Source organism: Vipera berus, assembly GCF_964194415.1.
Source record: "Vipera berus genome assembly, chromosome: 6".
Lineage (NCBI taxonomy): Eukaryota > Metazoa > Chordata > Lepidosauria > Squamata > Viperidae > Vipera > Vipera berus.
Genome location: NC_138208.1, coordinates 5,001,905 through 5,026,966, shown reverse-complemented (window position 1 = coordinate 5,026,966; position 25,062 = coordinate 5,001,905). Strand labels below are relative to the sequence as shown.

At 44.2% G+C, this 25,062-nt stretch overlaps 1 protein-coding gene across 1 annotated transcript in view; it reads left to right on the top strand.

Moving 5' to 3' along the window:
• Nucleotides 1-831: 831 nt before the first annotated feature.
• Nucleotides 832-25,062, top strand: part of SLC26A3 (solute carrier family 26 member 3) — a gene marked incomplete at both ends in the record, with an annotated part of 31,657 nt that continues 7,426 nt past the window's right edge. The window contains 16 exons of the mRNA XM_081331934.1: nt 832-1,001; nt 3,525-3,664; nt 4,142-4,252; nt 6,191-6,348; nt 9,158-9,322; nt 11,524-11,676; nt 12,697-12,779; nt 15,300-15,447; nt 15,939-16,052; nt 16,141-16,218; nt 17,614-17,709; nt 19,527-19,633; nt 21,511-21,580; nt 21,676-21,768; nt 23,707-23,802; nt 23,991-24,224. Of these exons, the coding sequence (XP_081188060.1) occupies nt 832-1,001; nt 3,525-3,664; nt 4,142-4,252; nt 6,191-6,348; nt 9,158-9,322; nt 11,524-11,676; nt 12,697-12,779; nt 15,300-15,447; nt 15,939-16,052; nt 16,141-16,218; nt 17,614-17,709; nt 19,527-19,633; nt 21,511-21,580; nt 21,676-21,768; nt 23,707-23,802; nt 23,991-24,224 (2,016 nt within the window). The remainder of the gene's footprint in view (nt 1,002-3,524; nt 3,665-4,141; nt 4,253-6,190; nt 6,349-9,157; nt 9,323-11,523; nt 11,677-12,696; nt 12,780-15,299; nt 15,448-15,938; nt 16,053-16,140; nt 16,219-17,613; nt 17,710-19,526; nt 19,634-21,510; nt 21,581-21,675; nt 21,769-23,706; nt 23,803-23,990; nt 24,225-25,062) is intronic.

Below are 25,062 nucleotides of genomic sequence, written 5' to 3'. Positions count from 1 at the left end.
ATCCATTTAACAACGGTGCCAAGAAAGGTTGTAAAAACAGGGCAAAACTCATTTTGTTTTGCTTAGCAGCATTGATTTTGGGCTCATCTGCGATCGTAACTCAAGGACTGCCTGTATTTGGATGGAATAATCTGGATGGCTATAGATTAGCAGAAGAATAAATGTATTTCTTGGCTGCTCATTTTAAAGCTTCGGCAGTCCAGATACAATAACCCCACTTTAATCAAAAGAACTATTGGTCCAGCACAGCAAAATTAGCTTTCTCACGTTTGAGATTCTCGGTTTACAGAGAACACTAAAAGGAAATGAAACTCTGGTGATCGTTACTATAAATGTCCATATAAATCCCAAACCCACAAACTTGCTCTCGGGTTTCACAATTTTCTCAAGTGTAAAGACAAAGGCAACCTTGATCATTTTGGCTCTGCTCCATCCTTCACGATGAAAGGACAGGTTTAAAGCAGCAGAGTTGCCTTTTTCTCACCATTATAACTGCCAGCACACAAAAAAGGCCTTGATCGTTCTAATCTTTGAAACCATTGACCCAGAGATAGCCAGAAAAGCTGCCTTATATTTTAGCTCTTTTGTCAGAGTTGTGGTAGTTGTGGTGATGGGGACCGAGAGTTTTATTTTTCCTTGCCAAAGAGTGTGGAAATGGAGATGGAGGAGGAGGAGGAGGAGGAGGCTTCACTATTATATTCCTATTCTGTTTGATCTTCAAAGGTCGTAGTACTTAATCAGGGCTTCACTCAACTGTGGTCTTCAGGATACTAAGTTATGTTTTAAAGCACAGCCTGTTATTTATTTTCAAGCCTTGAAGGGATTAAAAAGATGGAGGACTCAAACAGCTACCAGAAGAAACACTTTGGCAGAGAAATGGCAGAAAATAACCAGTATGTGATCACCGGACCAGTTTACTCAGACCTATCATTTGATGAAGAGCACCAGAAGGTCCATAGACACCATAAAACCTTGCTGGACCACCTCAGATTGTGCTTTAGGTAAGAGGCTTGCTTTTTAAAAAAAACAACAAAAAAAGTCATACTATAAACAATTAGGGGTCGATCCTTGTCAGGTTTTCAAATCAGGATGGTGAGATTATGTGGTGGTGACCTGAGGGAAGATTTTCATTGACCTGATTCATCCATGGCCATAAGCCGTAGTTTCAATTTGGCTTACTGGCCAAAACAGAATTGACTGAATTAGCACAAAAAATACACAAAAATAACTTTATACAGGCTGCGGTGTCTAGATTCACACCACACGTTACCTGTCCAAACATACAGCCTTCCCATTTAGAGCAGAATGTGAACCAAGTGGGCGGCTAGTTAATACAATCATGGTGGCTGATTAATTTGTAGCCAAATATCTTGAACAAACCCAGGTGGTGTTAATAATTTATGCGTCTATAAAATCCGGCGAGTGGATTAACCGATTATTACAGATATCAGTTAATCATGGACGATCATATTGCAAGAGTCAGCATTGGGGTGCTGAAAAGAAATAGAGAACCTCAAAAAATATAGCTTCTCACTTAGTATCCTGCTATTTTATTCCACAAGGGAAGAGGATCTTCCCTTCACATTGTCAAAATACAGGATAACAGAGTTGGAAGGGGCCTTGGAGGTCTTCTAGCCCAACCCCCTGCTCAAACAGGAGACCCTATGCCATTCAAGACAAATGGTTGCCCAATCTCTTCTTGAAAATCTCCAGTGATGGAGCACCCACAACTTCTGGAGGCAAGCCGTTCCACTGGTTAATTGTTCTAATTGTCAGGAAATTTCTTCTCAGTTCCTGGTTGCTTCTCTCCTTGATTAGTTTCCATCCGTTGCTTCTTGTCCTGCCTTCAGCCGCTTTGGAAAATAGCTTGACTCCCTCTTCTTTGGGGCAGCCCCTGAGATATTGGAAGACTGCTATCATGTCACCCCTGGTCCTTCTCTTCGTTAGGCTAGACATACCTAAAGTAAAAAAGGTAAAGGTTCCCCCGCACATGCGTGCTAGTCGTTTCCGACTCTAGGGGCCGGTGCTCATCTCCATTTCAAAGCCGAAGAGCCAGCGCTTGTCCGAGGACGTCTCCGTGGTCATGTGGCCGGCATGAAGAGACGCCAGAGGCGCACGGAACGCTGTTACCTTCCCACCGGAGTGGTCCCTATTTTTCTACTTGCATTTTTTACGTGCTTTTGAACTGCTAGGTTGGCAGAAGCTGGGACAAGTAACAGGTGCTCACTCTATTACGCGGCACTCAGGATTCGACCCGCCAAACTGCCGACCTTCTGATTGACAAGCTCAGCGTCCTAACCCACTGAACCACCGCATCCCTCAAGACATACCTGCTTCCTGCAATCAATCATTCATCGTATGGTTTAACCTCCCGTCTTCAGATCAGTCCCCTAAATACGGTTGCAGTTGTCTCAGCTAGCATGGCCCATATTAGTAGTAGAATATTTAGAATAGAATAGAGCTGGAAGGGACCATGGAGATCTTCTAGTCCAGCCCCCTGCTCAAGCAGGAGAACCTATACCATTTCAGACAATAGCTGAAGGATCAGTGCTTTTTTGGTTTTTTTAAAAAAAGGTGCCGGAACTCACACACAGCTCCGACTCCAGTTGAAAGCCCTTTACGGAGCAGGGAGGTGGAGAAAAAGCTGCTTTAGGGAGTGATTTTGCGGGTCCCCAGAAGCCAATCCGGGCTCCAGAAGCCTTTTCCAAGCCTCTGGAGCCCGGATCGGGCCACTGGGGGGGCTGCAAAATTATTATTATTATTATTATTATTAATTTTATTTGTATACCGCCCTTCTCCCGAAGGACTCAGGGCGGTGAACAGGGCAAACATATAAAATACAAAATTACAAAAGTTAAAAAAGAATTAAACAAAATGCCCAAGGAACAACAATAAATTAAATACATTTAAAACAACATTAAAATCCCAACCCATCCCCCATCAGGCCAGGCCGGCTTGTTCGAACAAATAAGTCTTCAGATCGCGTCGGAAGGAGCGAAGGTCAGGCGCCATCCGGAGCTCAACCGGCAACCGATTCCATAAATCCGGGGCGCCCACAGAGAAGGACCTCCCCCTGGGGGCCACCAGACGACATTCTCTAACCGGTGGCACCCTGAGGAGGCCCTCTCTGTGGGAACGCACAGGGATCACTGCACGGCCATGTATCTGGGCTCCGGAGGCTTAGAAAAGGCTTCCGGAGCATGGATCGGCTGTGGCGGGGGTGCAAAATCACTCTGCAGCCATATAGCCGGGTGGTAGAGGCCTTTTCCAGGCCTCCAGAGCCCGGATCGGGCTGCTGGGGGTCCGCAAAATTGCTCTGCAGGCATACCTGGACTTGCGCTGGTAGCTTAGAAGGAACTGGTTCTTTGGTTCAAAAAAAGGTGCCGGAACGCTGTTCTATGCGTTCTATGACAAAAAAAAAAGCCCTATGAAGGATTATAGGATTTTCTCTTTGACATAACATTGTTTCCGTGTAAAATGTCCGTATTTGAACCGTTGCTTAATGTTCTGTTGTGTCTTTTCAGGTGCACCCCACAAAGGGCCAAAAGTGCCGCTCTCCATTTGTTTCCTGTGGCTTCCTGGTTACCTGCATATCAGATCAAGAATTGGCTTCTTAGCGACCTGGTTTCCGGAATTAGCACAGGGCTGGTCGCCATCCTACAAGGTGGTTCTGGTTAATAAGTTGCATCCTTTTCTCTTTTTTACTTTCATGAGGTGCTGTCCTCACCACCTCAGCTTACGACCGCCGTTGACCCCCCCCAAAAAATTTCTCTTGCTAAGCAAGAGAAAGTGAGGTTTGCCCCCATTTTACAACCTTTCTTCCCTCAGTCGTTAAGTGAATCACTTCAGTTGTTAAATTAGTACATGGTTGTTAAGTGAATCTGGCTTCCTTCATTGACTTTCCTTGTCAGAAGGTCTCAAAAGGGGATCCTGTGTCCCCCACCGGGACGCTGCGACTGTCATAAATACGAGTCAGCTGCCAAGCATCCATATTTTGATCATGTGACCGTAGGGAGGCTGCCACGGTCGTAAGTGTGAAAAATGACCGTGTCACCTTTTTTTCAGTTGTAACTTCGAACGGTTATAAGGTGAGGACTATGTGTAGTTTTTCACTCAATGTTATTTTTCTCTTCTCCCGAAGGCCTAGCCTTTGCTTTGTTGGCAAATGTTCCTCCGAGTTATGGACTCTACGCAGCCTTTTTCCCCGTGGTTATATATTTCTTCTTTGGCACGTCCAGACATATATCGGTCGGTAAGTTGAACTTAATTCCAGTGAGTTTGGAGCCAAAGTGTTAATTAGCCTCGCAATATCACACGCTCAACCGAACTGAAGTTCAAATTACATCATTTATGATCAAGGGCAGCTGAGAAGAACCATAAAACGTAATCCCAGGGGTCAACACAAGCTTTTTGTCATAATCACGTTCAAGGGAGGCAGCATAAATATGCGGCCTAGGGTGATTTTTATGACTGCGGAGGACTACCAAGCATGAAGGAGATCGAAATTTCTATCAAGCAAAATTCTATCAAGGAGAGAAGCCACCTAGAAATAAAGAAGGAATTTCCAGACAGGTAGAACAACCTGCCTCCAGAAGTTGTGAATACTCCAACCCTGGAAGTTTTTAAGAAGAGACTGGACAGCCATTTGTCTAAAATGGTACAGGGTTTCCTGCCTGAGCAGGTGGTTGGACAGAAGACCTCCAAGGTCCCTTCCAACTCTGTTATTCTGTTCTGTTCTGTTCTACTCTACTCTACTCTACTCTACTCTACTCTACTCTACTCTACTCTACTCTACTCTACTCTACTCTACTCTACTCTACTCTACTCCACTCCACTCCACTCCACTCCACTCCACTCCACTCCATTCCATTCTCCAGTTTCTATTCTATTCTATTCTGTTCTGTTCTGTTCTGTTCTGTTCTGTTCTGTTCCATTCTGTTCCATTCTAATCAAGGAGAGAAGCAACCTAGAAATAAGGATAAATTTCCTAACGGTGAGGGCAATTAACCAGTGGAACAGTTTTGCCTTCAGACGTTGTGGGCGCTCCATCACTGGAGGCTTTTAAGAAGAGACTGGACAGCCCTTTGTCCTGGGTGGTATAGGGTCTCCTGCTTGAGTAGGGGGTTGGACTAGAAGACCTCCAAGGTCCCTTCCACCTCTGTTATTCTGTTAAATGTAGATGTGCCTGCAGAGAACAATATTACGTCTCGATGAAGGGCCCCCAACCTATGGTCTGCGGCCCAGTACCAGGTTGCAGCCTGTTGGCCACAGGGGCCCCGGGAATACCTGGCGAGTCCCGCCCCACTCGTGGTAGCACCGCCGTGTGGGCCCTAGCAGCCCCATTTGCGCATGCGTGGGGATGCTAGCACTGCCACCAGCATCGTGTGCACACTCATTTGCCCACTGTTCCCTTTCTTTCCAGGCCGCCAAGCCGGAAAGGTTGGAGAACTCTGGTCTAGATCAGATGTTCTCTTTTCTTTCACACAGGGAACTGTTTCATGCAAGTAGTACAAATCCTGCTGTAACATTCAAGTTGTATAACAAAGTTCGGGTGGAATGATTTGTGCAGTACGAGGGGAGGTAGATACGGACTCCTCGAGGTAGTCCTCGACTTACGACCAGTTGCTTAGCAACAGTTCAACATTTTAATTGACTCAAAAAAGGGGACTGATGACCTGGGTTTGAACAACCAACCGTTGTGTTAACTCCACAGTCATGCGACTAAATTTGGGGCATTCAGCAACTGAGTCACATTTATGGGTGTTTGCGGTGTCCCGCGGTCATGTGATGGTTTTGTCGAAACCTGGCACTTCTGGTTTTTGGCAAAAGTGCACCCCTAGTGAACCATTGATTCATATAACAACGATAACTTTTTCTTAACGACTGTGGGATGGTTGTTAAGCAAACCAATGCTCTGAAAGGTGAAAGGACAGAGAAGAAGAGAAGAACCAGACCAAAGGGGGATAATTAGAGTGGTGAGGAGTGCACCGTTGAAAGATCTGAGAGATCCCATGAGGGAGAAAATCTATGAGTTCCCTAAGAGTCAACCATGACTTGATCTCCCATCAACCTCTTCGTCATTGTGATAGAATTTCATTAGCGATAGATAGACTCCTTCTCTAGACTACGCAGCATAAAAATCACGGTGGCTGTTTGATGGACAGATAAATGAATCAATTGTGTCACACAGGACCGTTCCCCATCCTAAGTCTGATGGTGGGAGGAGCAGTTTTGAACATGGTCCCAGATGAACCTGGGAACTCCAACGTGACAACGAACAGTTCATCATTGAACCAGGAAAGAGTTATGGTGGCAGCATCCATTACAGTCCTGGCTGGCATCTTTCAGGTAAACATTATGAATGTTTCCCTGTTTTTAGTATTTGAAGCCATGCCAAACTTGTTACCAATATCCAAACATTGTCCTATCATTCTCTTCTTGATCTCAGAGGCATGCCTGTTAGGTAACATCGTGACATTTTGCCTGTCCTGTCCTGTCCTCAACGCAAGTAGTAACTGCAAGGCAGAGAAATTGCTGCAGAACCTTTAGTTCTAAGGGCACGTTCAGAAGCATGAAAAAAAATAAATCCCCAAATCCTCAGGACCAGGGCTTTTCAACCTTTTCACCCATTGTACCACTTTTAGGATATGGCAACATTCGAGTACCACCAGTCACTTAGCAAGGTGTCAAAAACTTGATGACCAAAAAAAAGAAGGAAAAAAAGTGATGAAGTACAGGTAGCCCTTGAGTTACAACAGCTCACTTAATGACTGTTCAAAGTTACAATGGCACTGGAAAAAGTGCCCCCCAAGCCACAGCCGAGCAACACACCTGCCTGCCCGCCTGGCAGCGCTCTTCCTCCTGTCTGAGGTTTTCATTGTTGTGAGCATTTCTATTGAGGATTGGCAATGGGGGGGGGGTGTTTGGGTTTTATTCCCCCCCCCCTGTCTGCTGGGTGGTTGCAGCAGGTTTTGGTCATTTCACATGACCCTGGGACACTGTGACTGTCACAAATATGAATCAGTTGCCAAGCATCTGAATGTAAATCACAAGACCCTGGAGATGCTGCAACATTCCAGCTGGATCCTGGCGCTGATCCTGGTGCTTCCGCTGAGCCCTGTCAGCCCTGCAGCTCCAGCCATCTCTTGCTCAGGCTTGTGTGGTGCTGCCATTCCCCTCCCCCGCTACCACTTTTCTAGGATGGTCGCGTACCACCTGCCAGGTGCCAATGTACTATAGGTGGTACCCGTACCACTGGTTGAAAAGCCCTGCTCAGGACTATTTTGCTAAATAAACAGTTGTAACGAGGACTGCTGTATCCAAATTTACAAATTCCTTCGTTCCACTGGATCAAAAGAAATTGATTTAAAAAAGAAATCGAAAATAAGGTGATTTAAAAAAAAGACAAAACAACAAGCACGAGAGGGGACAAAATTATTCACTGTTATTCACTATTTAAATATTATTTTCATGAGTTAAATAGCAACCGTATATTAAGTAATATCCTACGAATGTAGGAGATATGTAGGAGAAGGAATGGCAGGACCTGGGGGCGGAATCAAAAGAGGAATCACCCTAGAATCCCTATGTAGCCACAAATGGACTAGGTCCAGCCTCCCTTGGATTCCATTAACCAGTATCTAACTCCAAGCAGGTACTAACCATTAACCCAAAGTTGCTTTTTCAAGAGGCAATTGGACTTTTTTGTTTGCTGTTGAAGACGTTTCTTTTCTCATCCAAGAAGCTTCTTCAGCTCTGACCAGATGGTGGGGAATGGAAGGATTTATATTCCTTCCAGGCAGCTGGTCATTTGCATGCTTTCAGAGCGTCGTTGAGGCCATTTGGAGGTTTACCTGTGTCCTCAGGGTCACCTGAGTAGTGCAAATGTGCATGGAGCCAGGATGTTTTCTGCCCTGTGTGTTGTGATTCCTTGCCAGCCAGTGGATCCAGCAGCTGAGTCTGAGGAATCAGATGAGGAGGAGGGGCCCGGAGTGACATTAGAGTCAGAGTAAGGCTCTTACAGTCGGACGAGGAGCCTTGGCCCCTCTACTCGCGCTCAGGCTGAGACACAGCTGTGCTGGGAGCCTGAGTTGGACAGTGATGAAGCACAGTTGGGACAAATCCAGGATGCACGAATGCACTGGCAAGAGAAGCGAGTAGGACAGAGGAATGCAATGGGGCGGCTCCAAAGGCAAAGGAGAAGGCATTAGGAAGCCACGCCTTGGCTGAGTTATAAAAGGGATGGTGTGGGAGCTGCTGGTTGCCCAAGGCAACCGTTCGTGTTGAGGATCGAGTTTCTGTGAACTGTGCTTGTTTGCCTTGGACATTGACTCAGGGCTGTGAATAATAAAAGGGGTTGTTGTTTTTCTTGAGGTTCCTGCCTGCTTGTTGGAAGAGGGGCTTCACCTTGTGAGCATAACAAGGACTCACGTAGGCTGGGAGAGAACACTGTATCCCTTCACTGTTGAAAACAGATGCAGGCCGTCGGGGATGACTTTGTGTCATCTACATCTCAAAGTGAAGTGCAAATGGTTCCTGTAGGCCGCAACGTTTTCTGGAAATCCACTCATACTCCCGCACCATTCGAAGGGACCCAGGGCAGGAAACATCCTGCAGCCAAGATGGCTCCACACCCCTTTGCACTACTCAGGCGAGCCTGAGGACACAGGGAAACTCCAAGTCACCTCAACGACTTGCTAAAAGAATGCAAATGACCAGCCCTCTGCAAGGAGTATAAATCTTTCTGTTCCCCCACCATCCGATCAGAGCCAAAGAAGCTTCTTGGGTGAAAAGCGAAATGTCTTCAGATAAAAAAATTCCCCCACCATCCAATCAGAGCTGAAGAAGCTTCTTGGGTGGAAAGCAAAACATTTTCAAGAAAAACAAGAAAGTCTAGTTGGAAAAGCACCTTTGGGACAACCGTGACCTGGATTGACTGAGAATCTCCATAGCACTAACCATTGGTTGAGAAGATCCCAGTGTATAGGCTTTTAGTAATAAATCAGCTTAATTGACCCTTTACGAGTGGACCTATCTTTCGCACCTGGCACAAAACGATAATTCCTATTCCAAAACAAATGTCCCTAGTTTAATTTTCAGTTTTCCCTGAGTCCTCATTTCTTCTTCCATCCCTAATGCCATTATTGTTCCACTCCAGCTAGTCCTGGGCGCCTTTCGCTTCGGCTTCATCGTCATCTATTTGTCTCAGCCACTAATCAGTGGATTTACCACGGCGGCGGCGATACACGTTTTTGTGTCTCAACTGAAGTTCATTTTTCAGCTACCGGTTGAGCCATTTAATAAACCACTGGGACTCATCTGGGTGAGTGTTACACACCCCAAACCCTTATTTCTCACTTCTCTGGTTTGCTATTGTGAATTCTTGCTGTTGTTTTTCCAAGTCCAGGAGTCCTTGACCGGCAGCGGTTCATTTAGTGACCATTCAAAGTTACAACGGCACTAAAAAAAAGGGACCCATGGCTGTTTTTCACACTTACCACCTTTGTAGCCTCCCCATGGTCACGTGATTAAAATTCAGAGGCTTGCCAACTGGTTCATACTTATGACCGTTGCTGTGTCCCAAGGTCACGTGATCCCCTTTTGCGACGTTCTGACAAGCAAAGTCAATGGGGAATCCAATAACAACTATGTGACTAACTGAACTGCAGTGATTCCCTTAACACTTGTGGCAACGGAGGTTGTAAAATGGGGCAATCCCCATTGAACCATTGTCTTGCTTAGCCAGGGACATTTTGGACTCAATTGGAGTCAAAGGTCAAGAGCTCCATGCCATCGCAACAAAAGCTTTTGGGCATTCAAGTGCTTTTTCCAGTCTCAAACTATTGTATTGGTCCAAGCCTTTTCTTGACAAATTTAAATCTATGGTACTCCTTAAAATATAATTGTGAAAGGCAATTGGATCATCAAACTCATTGATCTTTGACTCAAAATTGCCCTGAATGTTTCAGAGAAGTATCCAAAGGGACGCCTTGATTTCTATGGTTATAATCAAGCCATTAAGATCACTTTTTTTTTCTAACGTTCGATTGTGTCCAATTCTCAAAGCTCTACCAGGACAAGCCTCCCGTGCAGTTTGCTTGGCAAGGTTTTCCAGAAGTGGTTTGCCATTGCCTCCTTCCTAGGGTTGAGAGAGACTGGCTGGCCCCAGGTCACCAAACTAGATTCATGTCTAAGGCGGGACTGAAACTGACGGTTTCCCAGTTCCCAGCCTGGTGCCTTAACACCGGGAGAGCCTTAACACTAATAAGAGAATAACAAAGTTGGAAGGGATCCTGGAGGCCTTCTAGCCCAACCGTCTTGCTCAAACAGGAACCCTATATCATTTCAGACAAATGGCTGCTCAATCTCTTCTTGCAAATCTCCAATGTTAGGGGACCCACAACTTCTGGACCAAAACCAACTGCCACAACTACACCAAACGGCCTGTATGATCATGATTACTATAGGGTCTAGGCGGCTATCCTTAGGATTTTGTAATTCTGAAGCTGTATTCACACACGCCCTTAAGCCATGGTAATGGTTCTGGTAATGGTTTTCAAGGCCCTACATGGCATGGATCCGGAGTACCTTAGGGATCACCTGCTGCCGGCGTCAACTTCCCTCCGCCCTGTGCGTTCCCACAGAGAGGGCCTCCTCAGGGTGCCTCCAATCAAAGAATGTCGACTTATGGCCCCCAGGGGGAGGGCGTTCTCTGTGGGCACCCCAGATTTATGGAATCGGTTGCCGGTTGAGCTCCGGATGGCGCCCGACCTTCGCTCCTTCCGACGCAATCTGAAGACTTATTTGTTCGAACAAGCCGGCCTGACCTGATGGGGGATGGGTTGGGATTTTATTGTTGTTTTAAATATATTTACTTATTGTTTTAGCTTGGGCATTTTGTTTAATTCTTTTTTAACTTTTGTATCTTTGTACTTTTATATGTTTGCCCTGTTCACCGCCCTGAGTCCTTCGGGAGAAGGGCGGTATACAAATAAAATTATTATTATTATTATTATTATTATTATTATTATTATTATTATTATTATTATTATTATTATTATTATTATTATTATTATTATTGTTGTTGTTGTTGTTGTTGTTGTTGTTGTTGTTGTTGTTGTTGTTGTTGTTTTCAATTATTAATGAGCGGCCAAGGAGCCACAGTCATCCCTGTTTTTATTTTTTTATTTTTTTGAGCAGCTCTTGGCTTTCACTTCACAGTTAATTGTTAGAGGCTTGGATGATACCAACCAACCAATCAAGAATAAACCATGCAGTCACAAACAATTCACTTGTCTCCTGTTTGGCGAAATCGACAAACCATGATCAGTGACCACTACAAGGCATGATTTTGCACTGATTCTATTTTCAAGTGCCTTTGTGCTAACAGCAACCGACTCCCTTTGCTGTTTAATGTGGCACGTGAAGATGAACGTGGCCTGTATCAAAACACAATTGATCCCATTGCTTCTTCATTTGCAATTATGTCATATTAATACCCACTTCCTTCTTCCTTTTTAACAGACCCTTAAAAGTATATTTGAGCAAATCACCAATACCAACATTGCAGATTTAGTCACTGCACTCATTATCTTAGTTGTTGTGACAGTGGTCAAGGAACTGAATGACCGTTACAAAGCCAAACTGCCAGTGCCCATTCCGATTGAAGTCATTGTGGTAAGAATACCTCCATTTTTTTTTGGCAAGCCAAAGTACATTGTAAGTTTTTTAAAAAAACTTTAGATGTTTTCGGTTCTGTTCTGTTAGAAATTATTTTTATATGTAGCACCACAGATCAAATAAAGTGTACAGTCATCATGTGCTTTACAGCTTAACTGTTTAACTGTAACAGGAAACAGAAAACTCTACTTGCCACTAGAGAACATATAGAGTACCGTATATACCCTAAACTTGTAAACACTGCCATCTACTGTCTGAATACTACTGTAGTTGTTGCACAAAAATATATTCCAATAGTGAATTCCAATATGTTCACATTTAACATTTGTTCAAATGGTGGCATCCTTAGTTGGGGGCAGGTCAAAATGTATCTTAGCCGAGGGAGCCAACATTGTCCAAAGACATTTTTCATGATCATGTGGCCGGCATGATGATGCCAAGGCATACCAAACACTGTTACCTTCCCACCAGAGTGGTACCTATTTATCTAGTCACATTTGCATGCTTTCAGACTGCTTAGGTGGGCAGGAGCTGGGGCTAGTAACAGGAGCTCACTCCATCATGCGGTACTTGAGTCTCAAACTGCCATCCTTGGCAAGTCCAGCGTCTTAACCGCTAGGCGACCACATCCCAGTAGATGCTATGGCCCTGGCCTTAATCAACCCAAGTATTTTCCTCAACAGAGAAAGATGAGTTTGTTCCTCAATTAGGGCATGCTCTCAATTTCCCACGAACGCAAAAAGGAAATGACCCCATCAGCCCTTACTCTTAAAAACATCATCAATTCAAACTGACAAATCTGGGCTCAGGTTTCAGACATTCTTCAAGTATAAAGACAATGAAAACTCGATGGCTTTTCTCCATCATTCATGGTGAAAGGACAGGGTAATATTGAATAGGCACTCAGTCGTTCTTGAAGAACTTGAATTCTATACAACGAAGTGAAAGTAAATATTGAAATAGCCACTTGAAAACTTGCAAAGTTTTTTTTTAAAACCCTGTTGTTCTTCTTTCCAGACAGTCATAGCAACTGGATTATCTTACGGCTTTCAATTCAAAGAGAAGTTCCAGGTAGACACTGTTGGAACATTAGATATTGGGTAAGCAGACAGTATCTGTATATATTAATGAAAACAGATAGCTTTGGGGTTGTTTTTCCCTTCCTACTAAAGTTTAGCCACAATTATAAACTGGAAGAGCTTCCACAATCCAGTTTAAATGCTTTGTAAATGGAATCCACCATATGGGCCGTAAGCTTAAGCATACAGGAAGTCCTTGACTTACAGCAGTGGTGGTGAACCTATGGCACGTGGGCCAGAGGGGGCACTGGGAGCCCGCTCTGTGGGCACGCGTGCCTCGCTCTTTGGCTAAGATTTTGCAGGAAAAAACCATTTCTCAAGCCCCTTCCTAGCCAAAACAAGCCTCCGGAGCGAGCACGCTGTATCAAGTCTGACACCAGAAACAGACTAACAGATGACCTGAGTGCTGCATGTGTTGCCCTCAAACTTACAAAGTATAAGCCAAGGCTAGACAAATGATCAGCATGCATACAACAGCAAAAATCACATTCATTCTTCAAAAGCACGCCAAAGGCAAACTTTTACCTTTCAGTAAAAAGTTGTACCATTGAAAGCTTTCTTATTGTGTTTTTCTTTTAAGACAAAAGATATTAATGTACGAGTTGTTTTTTCTAAACTAAAACCTCCGTATTCAGATTCAATTGCCGTGTTGGCACTTTGCGATAAATAAGTGGGTTTGGGGTTGCAGTTTGGGCACTCGGTCTCTAAAAGGTTCGCCATCACTGACTTACAGCCATCCATTCAGTGACAGTTTGAAGTTACAATGACACTGAAAAAAGTGACTTACGACCATTTTTAAACATTTATGACCATTGCAGCATCTACGTGGTCACGTGATCAGAATCCGGATGCTTGGCAAATGACTCCTATTTATGACGGGTCGCAGCATCCTGGGGGGGGGGTGTCACGTGATCCTCTTTTGCGACTTTCTGACAAGCAAAGTCAATAGAGGAAGCCAGATTCACCTCACAACCCATGTTACAAACTTAACAATCACAGGGATTCACTTAAAAACTGTGGCAGGAAAAGTTGTAAAATGGGGCCAAATTCAATAACTGTCTCCCTCAGCAAACAGAAATTTGGGGCCCAGTTGTGGTCGTTAAGTCGAGAAATACCTGTATGCTGGAGCAATGGGTCACCCGTGAGGGGGTTGCAGACTGGACATCCTGTTTTATATTGGCCTGCATTGTTCTTATCAGGCGGATCAGATCAGATGTAGTGGGGAGAGGGTAGGGGTCTTCAAATTTGGCCACTTTAAGACCTGTGGACTTCAACTCCCAGAATTCCTCCGCCAGGCTGGCTGAGGAATTCTGGGAGTTGAAGTCCACAGGTCTTAAAGTGGCCAAGTTTGGAGACCCCTGGAGGTGTGGGTGCCAAATTGGCAAACTGCTGGACACAGGGTCACAATACAAGTTACCTTGGGTACCTCCGTAGATGTCACACACGCATTCCAGAGAGCCAGGACTTGGATTACAACATTGCATCTGCCATCTTGTGATTTTGAAACCTTCTGGTGACACCCTTGAATCAATTAAAGGGAATATTTGTAGTTCTGGGTTAATCTGTGGCGTCCTTGGCATTCTCTAGGCTTGGTAGTTTTCATGCAGACATTTCACTACCCAACTAGGCAACATGACCCATTTGCACTGATGATGTTACCCTAGCTGGGTAATGAAACGTCTGCAAGTCATTTCATCACCCAACTAGGCAACGTCATCAGTATGCACTGATGATGTTACCTAGTTTGGTAATGAAACGCCTGCAAGAAAACCACCAAGCTCAGACAGCACCAAGGACCCCACACACCCTTGAATCTCTCCCTTGAAGGACCTCGCAAAGTGATTCTCTCCCCATTCTGATGGCGGAAGGGGACAACTTGCCGCAGCCAATTCACCACAGCCAATTCTCCATAGTCAATTGACCACAGCCAACTCACTGTGGGACAATTCAACAATTCAATTTCCTGATTTAAAATAATTGAAAAGTTATTTGAATGTCTGTCATTCACATTTAATTTTGTCCCTCCGTTGGCTTCCTTTCTTTAACAGTTCTATTCCACTCTTTCTTTCGTATTAGTGTAACTCTTGCCCTGCAACGAGTTGGCCACGGTGGGGTGGCTGCGGCGAATTGTCATAGACCCTTCCCATGGTGCACTCCAAACAGGCAGTGCTTTGATTGCACCACTGAGACACCAAGTTGACTTTTAAAACCAGGGGTCGCCAACCTCCGGTCCATGGACTGGCATGAGCAAAAAAGCAAAGCTCCATCTGTGGGATGCAGACACCGTTCAGAACCACGCCCCCTCCGTTCCATGGAAAAACCTCTCTCCACGGAACTGGTCCCTGGTGCCCAAAAGGTTGGGGACCTCTGTTTTAAACCAGGTCCTGCAGACCTCCTGGACCCCTAAAAGCAGGGACAAACTACCAGCTGACCCGGTCCCTAAGTGTCTTTCTCTAACTTAGCCATCTGTAATGAGTCAACCAGTGCTAGGAAAACTACACGGGGCCTCCATTTTAAAGTCCTCCTCTGCCTTCATTCCAGATTTCAGGCTCCAGTTGCCCCAGATATCAAGTACTTCGAACGTTGTGTAGGAGACGGCATCTCTATTGCCATTGTTGGCTTCGCTGTGGCCTTTTCAGTGGCTAAAGTTTATTCCATTAAGCACGATTACCCCATTGATGCCAACCAGGTAAGCCTCTAGCGCAGAGGTCTCCAATCTTTCTCGGTTGGTGGACCGGTGGGAACGGGAGGGGGGAAGCATTTTTCGCACGCACGGACACAAACTGGGCCACGAGCACGCGCGACGCAAATGGGGCAGTGCTAGCACCTGCCTGACACTCACTAGCACCGCCCCATTTTTGTCACGTGGGCACTGGTGCTGCCCCATTTTCACTGTGCGGCGCCCCGTTTTTGCCGTGCAGCGCCCTGCTTTTGCCACGTGGTGCCCCATTTTTGCCATGCAGTGCCCCATTTTGACTGTGTGGTGCCCTGTTTGTGTAGCAGCGGTGCTAGCACGAGTGGGGGTGAGTGCAGGCACATGTGTGTGTGCACTGGCCAGCGGTCCCATGGTGGACCGCGGCCCACAGATTGGAGACCTCTGCTCTAGCAACTGTCAAAACTGTTGTAAGTTGAGGACTACCTCTGTTACCTTGCAGCGTGTAATTTGTGTGTGTTTTAAAGGAATTAATTGCCTTTGGAATCAGTAACATCTTTGGAGGAGTCTTCAAAGGATTTGCAGCAAGCACTTCTCTATCAAGGTCCGGAGTGCAAGAAAGCACCGGGGGCAAGACACAGGTATCTGGAGACTTAAGGTGTTGCGGTAAATGAATTACCCCAAGTTGTTTTACAGGAAGTGTGTTAACCAAGGGCTTTTGTCACGCAGATTGCTGGACTCCTCTCAGCTATCATTGTCATGATTGCTATCTTAGCCATTGGCTATCTCTTGGAACCGCTGCAAAAGGTACCGGCTTTGGGAGCTAGTCGGTTGGGTTGGGTTGGGTTGGGTTGCTACGGGGGGGCATCCTTTTCTGTAACTGGTAGTCCTCGACTTACGACCACAATTCAGCCCCGAATTTCTGTTGCTAAGTGAGACAGTTGTTAAGTGTGCTTTGCCCCCTTTTACGACCTTTCCTGCCACTGCTGTTAAGTGAATCACCACATTTGTTAAGTTAGTTGCAAGAATAGAATAGAATAGAATAGAATAGAATAGAATAGAATAGAATAGAATAGAATAGAATAGAATAGAATAGAATAGAATAGAATAGAATAGATATTGGAAAATAGAATAGAATAGAATAGAATAGAATAGAATAGAATAGAATAGAATAGAATAGAATAGAATAGAATAGAATAGAATAGAATAGAATAGAATAGATATTGGAAAATAGAATAGAATAGAATAGAATAGAATAGAATAGAATAGAATAGAATAGAATAGAATAGAATAGAATAGAATAGAATAGAATAGAATAGAATAGAATAGAATAGAATAGAATAGAATAATAACTTTATTGTTGTCTTCAAATGTACACAAATCGGCATGCATTAAAATTAAATTTTGTTGGATTCAGCTCTCAAAGGATCACCAGATCTGATATGCGCCACATAAATATGACAAAAATAAACAAATAAATACAGAATGATGCATATACCCACATATATTATATGACACAGAGAGATGACACAGTCTTGTTCGGGTTAGGTATACATGTGCATGGCGAGAAAAACGAATCTTGGGAATTTACCAGGTGGATGGCATAGGGAACAAAGCCATTACAGAATCGGATAGTCCTGCTAGAAATACTCCTCCCAGTGGGGAGCAACAGAAACAGACTGTTAGGGGTCTCTAACGATGCTTTGAGCTCTAAGCACATATGAGCGCTTATAAGCAGCATCCTGAATAACAGGCAGCGAGCTTCCAATGATCTTTTCAGCTGTCCTCACCACTCTTTGTATGGACTTTCTATCCGAGCCACTGCTGCCACCAAACCAGACAGTTAAGTGAATCTGGTTTCCCCATTGTCTTGCTGTGTCAGAAATTCACCAAAGGGGTTCACATGACCCCAGGACACTTACAACCATCATAAATATGAACCAGCTCCCAAGCCTCTGAATTTTGATCATGTGACCATGGTCGTAGGTGTGAAAAACGGTCATAAGTCTCTTTTTTGGTGCCGTTGCAACTTTGAACAGTCACTAAATGAATAGTCGTAAGTCGAGGACTATCTGTACTCTGGGATACTCCTCTCTCTCTCTCTCTCTCTCTCATCTCTCTTTATCTCTTGTATTGTGGTTTTTTCTCCTTTTCTTTTCCCGTGTCTGTCTTTCAACATGTACGTTATTCTTTCATTGACAGTCAGTCCTTGCGGCTTTGGTTCTGGGCAATTTGAAGGGGATGTTGATGCAGTTCACAGAGATTGGAATTTTGTGGAAGAAGGACAAGTGTGACTGTGTAAGTGGCTCCTCACCCAGCTATGCAAATAGCGATTCAAACATAAACAGTGTCCTTGAACATGTCTGAAAGGGAAACCAAAAGCTGGGGAATCTGTCAGCCATTTTGTTCAGCTTTGGGGAAGTTGGCGATTTCCCCCCACTCTGCTCTCACCTTCACAAAAACTTTACAAAAGGAGTCCTGGTGGTGCAGTGGTTAGAATGCAGTATTGCAGGCTAATTCTGCCCACTGTCAGAAGTTCAATCCTGACCAGCTCAAGGTTGACTCAGCCTTCCATCCTTCCGAGGTCAGTAAAACGAGGACCCAGATTGTTGGAGACAAGATGCTGACTCTGTAAACCACTTAGAGAGGGCTGTAAAGCACTGTGAAGCGGTATATAAGTCTTAAGTGCTATTGTTAAAAGGAGTTTCTTAATCACCTCCCATACACTATTCAACCAACCATGCTAGATTAACTAAAGCTAGTAAGTGCTTAGGGACGCGGTGGCTCAGTGGGTTAGGACGCTGAGCTAGTCGATCAGAAGGTCAGCAGTTTGGCGGGTCGAATCCCGAGTGCCGCGTAACAGAGTGAGCACCTGTTACTCGTCCCAGCTTCTGCCAACCTAGCAGTTCGAAAGCACGTAAAACTGCAAGTAGAAAAATAGGGACCACTACGGTGGGAAGGTAACAGCGTTCCGTGCGCCTTTGGCGTCTAGTCATGCCGGCCACATGACCACGGAGACGTCCTCGGACAAGCGCTGGCTCTTTGGCTTTGAAACGGAGATGAGCACCGGCCCCTAGAGTTGGAAACGACTAGCACACATATGCAGGGGAACCTTTACCTATAGTAAGTGCTTTCATTCATAAATAGCATGCATGTTTGTGTATTTGGGTGAATATAGAAATAAGAGCAATGGACCCAAAAGAAGGTAACAAAGATCCATGGACCTGAAAATACAGATTTGTGTATTCATGTTGATGGGATGTCAAAAGCTCAATCTTTAGTGCTCTCTGAGTTTCATTGTTTTCCGCAAGAAGTCTCATTGCCCAAACTAGGTAACGTTATCAACGCAAACACCACTTCCTTCTAGCACTGACGAGGTTGCCTAGTCTGGTAATAAAATGTCTGCAAGAAAACCACCAAGGTCAGAGAGCACCAAGGACCCTGCATTTCAACTCTAAGCTACAAATATTCTCCTTTATTGGTGTCTAATGGGATATATAGTTTTATCAACAGCGTTTCCTTAACATTTCCAGACAGAGCTGGGGAAAGTGTCTGAAAATCTGGAAAACCACTGCAAAACAGAGTTCAAAAAATTAAGCAAAACTGTTGGAAAAGTTGGGAGGAGGGCTCAAGTAAGGAATTACATAAATACAAGAGGGCAAAGTCTGACTGGCCCTGAATGCCTTTGAGCCTTATCTGGTCTTTCCCATGCGAAAGTTGCCAGTCGGGGAGATTCCTGTATTATAGGCAGAGGACAATAAAGTAGCTCGTGTGAACTCTAGAGTTGTAAATTTGGTTGTTCGTAGCTGACAAAAACAGACCAACATCTGACTTGATACAAGGCAGTGTCTAAAGTTCTGTACATTCCTAAATTCCTTGCATGCCTACTCAAAAAGCCACTACTATGTCTGCATGTCAAACTATTCATATTGTCATCTGTTTATCAGCCATAATTTTTTACAAAAACGTTACATGAACCATCCCTACTGCTTCTAGCGTGGCTTCTCAAATCTTGCTGTTGGTGAGGACCAGAAATTCCTTGCTGGTAATTTTCTCTAGTCAAATATACCAATAGTTTCATGTTTATTTAATGTTTTTGTTGTTGTTGTTGTTAGCTTGTCTGGATTGTGACGTTCCTGGCTGCCCTTCTACTGGGACTGGATCTTGGCTTAGCTGCCGGCCTTGGATTTGAGCTCCTGACCGTTGTATTCCGGGTCCAGTTGTAAGTAAATACTTATTTCATTTGTCAGCCCAACTTCCTGAAGCGGATTAAAGACATAAAGTCATTTTGAGTGGAGTGAAATCCTTTAACCACCACATTATGGCCCATTTTCTGTCACAAATACACTACAGACAATATGCAGATCAATATATGCATCATGTTTTCCTATTTTTCACCTGGACTGATGCTGTAGTATCTCCAAGGAAGTATCCATGATGCTGTTATCAAGTGTTACTAAGCCTGCAGCCCTATGCATTTGGTATAGGTACTCCTCGTTTAATGACAAATCACTTAGTGACCATTCAAGGTTATGATGGACCCCCCCCCCCAAAAAAAGGTACTTATGACTCAGATTTAAAATTCCAAAGCTCCCTCAGTCAGATGCTCGTGTTTGGGCTGCTTAGCAACCAGCTCGCATTTACGGCCATTTGCAATAGTCTGTGGTCACATGACCACGATTTTTGTCATTTGTGTGTGTGTGTGTGTGTGCCAGAAACTGGTGTATGCTTCCAGTTTCCAGAAGGGAAAAAAAACACCCATTACAAACAAGGGATTCTCTTGTGCTCTTCGCTTAATGACCATGGCGTTTGCTTTATGACCGGCACCTTCGCTTAACAACCACCACCACAAAAAAAGTCATCAAATTGGGTCAGTCACACAATGAGTCACTTAATAATGACTTAATGATTTACAGACATAACTCCAGGCTTGATTACGGTCCTAGGTCAAAGGCCGTGTCCCTAAAGATCTACAAACGCTAAAGATGTAGAGACTGCTAGAGACTGTTCTTGCTGTGCAGTCATTACAACATGTCCAACTCTTTGCGACCTCATGGAGCACGGCATGCCAGATCCACCCGTCTTTCACCGTCTCCTGGAGTTGGCCCAAATTCACGTTCATTGCATTGACGACCCTTTTCTAACCATCTCATCTTCTGCTGTCCCCTTCTTCCTTTGCCTTCCATCTTTCCCAACATCAGGGTCTTCTCCAAAGGGTCCTCCCTCCTCATTAGGTGACCAAAATATTTCAACTTCTGTCCTTTCAAACGAATAGAACAGGGTTAGTTGATTTCCTTCAGGATTGACTGATTTGATCTCCTTGCAGTCCAAGGGACTCTCAAGTCTTCTCCACAATTTCAAAGAGTCAATTCCTTGAAAGCATCCGTTCTTTGAAAGCATCCATTCTTTGAAAGCATCAATTCCTTGGAAGCATCCATTCTTTGAAAGCATCCATTCCTTGGAAGCATCCATTCTTTGAAAGCATCCATTCCTTGGAAGCATCCATTCTTTGAAAGCATCCATTCCTTGGAAGCATCCATTCTTTGAAAGCATCCATTCCTTGGAAGCATCCATTCTTTGAAAGCATCCATTCCTTGGAAGCATCCATTCTTTGAAAGCATCCATTCCTTGGAAGCATCCATTCTTTGAAAGCATCCATTCCTTGGAAGCATCCATTCTTTGAAAGCATCAATTCCTTGGAAGCATCCATTCTTTGAAAGCATCCATTCCTTGGAAGCATCCATTCTTTGAAAGCATCCATTCCTTGGAAGCATCAACTCCTTGAAAGCATCAATTCTTTGAAAGCATCCATTCTTCGGTGCTCAGCCTTATGGTCCAAGTCTCTCTCACAGCCATACATTGCTACTGGGAAATACATTACTACTGGAAAAAGAGATATTGATTCCAGAATATCAATTTGGGTAATTCTCCCTATATTTGCTGGAAGGCAGCACCATTGAATCCAACAAAGGATATCCCCAAAGTTTGTAGCTTAAGGGATAATACAGATATAAGCAAAGGTCCACATCATTATTAGAATAACAGTGGATCCCATTCATTTTGCATTAATCACAGCTCATTTGCCTCTTCTCTTTTCAGTCCAAAATGCACACTTTTGGCTAATGTTGGAAGGAATGACATCTACAGAAACAGAAAAGACTACCCAGATGTAAGAACACCGTGTTGTTAATTGCAGTAATTTCACACGCACAAATTTTGGCAGGAGAGCGCCTCAAAATTAACAGGTGGTGTTTTGCTGTCTAGATATACGAACCGGAAGGAGTGAAAGTTTTCAGGTGCCCGTCTCCAATCTTTTTTGCTAATGTTGACTTCTTCAAGGAAAAATTGACTGCTGCGGTAAGTATTGCGTAGGCCGTAATCTTAAGAGAAATGATCTCCTATAAAACTTTTAATTTTAATACAGTGGTGGGATTCAAAGACCTGAAGAACTGATTCTCTGCATAGACGCCATTTCCGGAAGTCTGTTCTGAGTCGGGAAGACCTCCCAGGCTCAGAATGGCCCCCCGGAAGTGCATGGCACCACTTCCGGAAGTCCGTTCTGAGCCTCGGAGGCCTGGGGGAGGCCTCCCAGGCTCAGAACGGGCTTCCGGAAGTGGCGTCCACGCACTTCCGGCGGTCCGTTCTGGGCCTTGCAAAAAAAGGCTAGGGCATTAGCCAGTTCACCAAAGTCAGCAAAAAAATTAGCTACCGGTTCTACTGAACTGGTGAGAACCGGCTGAATCCCACCACTGCATATTATATATGTATATGTATATGTATATACATATCCCACCACTGCATATTATATATGTATATGTATATGTATATGCATATATGTATATATGTATATATATATATATGTGTGTGTGTGTTGTTGTTGTTAATTGCGAAGTTGTGTCCGACCCATCGCGACCCTATGGACAACGTTCCTCCAGGCCTTCCTGTCCTCTACCATCTTCTGGAGTCCATCTAGGCTCACGCCTACTGCTTCAGTGACTCCATCCAGCCACCTCCTTCTCTGTCGTCCCCTTCTTCTCTTGCCCTCAATCTTTCCCAGCATGAGGCTCTTCTCCAGTGAGTCCTTCCTTCTCATCAGGTGGCCAAAGTATTTGAGTTTTAGCTTCAGGATCTGGCCTTCTAAAGAGCAGTCAGGGTTGATCTCCTCTAGGACTGATCGGTTTGATCGCCTTGCAGTCCGAGGGACTCGCAGGAGTCTTCTCCAGCACCAGAGTTCAAAGGCCTCAATTCTTTGGTGGTCGGCCTTTCTTATGGTCCAGCTTTCACTGCCATACATTGCAACTGGGAAGACCACAGCCTTGACTATACGCACTTTTGTTGACAGGGTGATGTCTCTGCTTTTTAGTGTGCTGTCTAGATTCGCCATGGCTTTCCTCCCCAGGAGCAAGCGTCTTTTAATTTCTTGGCTACAGTCCCCATCTGCAGTGAATATATATATGTATATATATGTTAAGTATTTGTCAAGGCTTTTTTTGAATGCACCTTGCTAATTAACTCTTATATATATATATGTGTATATATATATGTGTGTGTGTGTGTGTGTGTGTGTGTGTGTATGTGTGTTTGTGTGTATGTGTGTGTGTGTATACACATCTTTTATACCTCACAAACATTTGTACAATATCCCAGAAAAATCTACTTTGTCTTTTCCTTGAGAACTATTTCAAACGCACATGTGTGAATGTTTGCTAAGAGTTAGAAATTCAAACAGGTCAAAGAGGTCTAAGATTGTTGTACAGGTATTCCTCGACTTACAACCGTTCATTTAGTCACCGTTCAAAGTTGTAACGGCACTGAAAAAAGTATCTTATGACCGCTTTTCACATTGCCACTGTTGCAGCATTCCCCAGGGTCACATGATCAAAATTCAGACGCTTGGCAACTGACTCATATCTATGACGGTCGCAGTGTCCTGGGGTGGTGGTCACGTGATCCCCTTTGGCGACCTTCTGACAAGCAAAGTCAATGGGGGAAGCCAGATTCACTTAACAACCGTGTTGCTCACTTAACAACTGCAGTGATGCATTTAACAAATGTGGCAAGGGAGGTCGTAAAATGGGGAAAAATTCACTTAGCAAATGTCTCACTTAGCAACAGAAAATTTGGGCTCAATTGTGGTCGTAAGTCGAGGATTACCTGTACAAAATAAAATATATAACTAGAATCTATTTAAATCAATTCCATATTCTCCACTTGAAAAAATACTTACATCGTACTAGGATGATTTTTTAAAAAATGAATCAAATATCTGCTAACAACAACGATTCCATATTTCAGGTTGGTTTTAAACCATTGAGGGTGTTACAGAAACGCAACAAAGCTCTAAGGAAAATGAAGAAGATGTTAAAGAAGGGAGAACTTCAAGAAACTCCAGTAAGGATCCTTAATTATTTAAATGGTAACACAAAAATTGTGACTGATCTCTCCTTCACATCTGTCTACGTACAAAAGACGCCACTCAGCCTTCAATTTCAGAACTGGCCGGTCAAGTGTTCTGATTTCTCTTTTCGTGGTTAAGAAGCGTTCCGAACATTTCCCTTCTTTCTTTCTTTTTCATTCAGAAAGGTTTTCTTTGTACCGTAACTAATGCGACTGACTCAGATGAAGAGCTGGACAACAACAGGGTTGAAGAACTGATTCAGCCCATAAATATGAAGGATTTTCCAGTTCGGATAAACTGGAACGCAAGTTTGCCTCCCAACATCAGCGTTCCAAGAATTGACGTTCATAGCGTCATTCTTGATTTTTCAGCAGTGTCCTTTCTGGATGTTTCAGCTATGAGAATCATCGGAGAGGTAAAATTGTGTGTGTGTGTGTGTGTGTGTACATGTACATATACATATACATAAAAGGTAAAGGTTCCCCCGCATATGCGTGCTAGTCGTTTCCGACTCTAGGGGCCGGTGCTCATCTCCGTTTCAAAGCCGAAGAGGACGTCTCCGAGGTCATGTGGCCGGCATGACTAGACGCCAAAGGCGCCCGGAACACTGTTACCTTTCCACCGTAATGGTCCCTATTTTTCTACTTGCATTTTTACGTGCTTTCGAACTGCTAGGTTGGCAGAAGCTGGGACGAGTAACAGGCGCTCACTCTGCTACGCAGCACTCGGGATTCGACCCGCCAAACTGCCGACCTTCTGATCGACAAGCTCAGCGTCCTAACCCACTGAGCCACCGCGTCCCATACATATACATATACATATACATATACATATACATATACATATACATATACATATACATATACATATACATATACATATACATATACATACAGAGAGAGAGAGAAAATATTGCTGTGAGCTGCACATAGGTGTCAGGAAGGGCATCCAGCTAGTAAGTGCTCAGCTCCTCTCAGTCACCCACATTCCACCCCAATGCAAGGGTTTTTAAAAGAATATAAAGATTGAGTTCACTCAGGATGAACTGTTCATGGATCCTTGTGTGTGGGTGTGGGTGTGTACACACACAAACACACATATGAGTGAACTCAATCTTTACAGAACAGAGTTGGAAGGGACCTTGGAGGTCTTCTAATCCAACCCCCTGCTCGAGAAGCAGATCCTGTACCTCTCCAGACAAATGGTTATCCAATCTCTTCTTTAAAAAAATCTCCAGTGATGGAGCACCCACA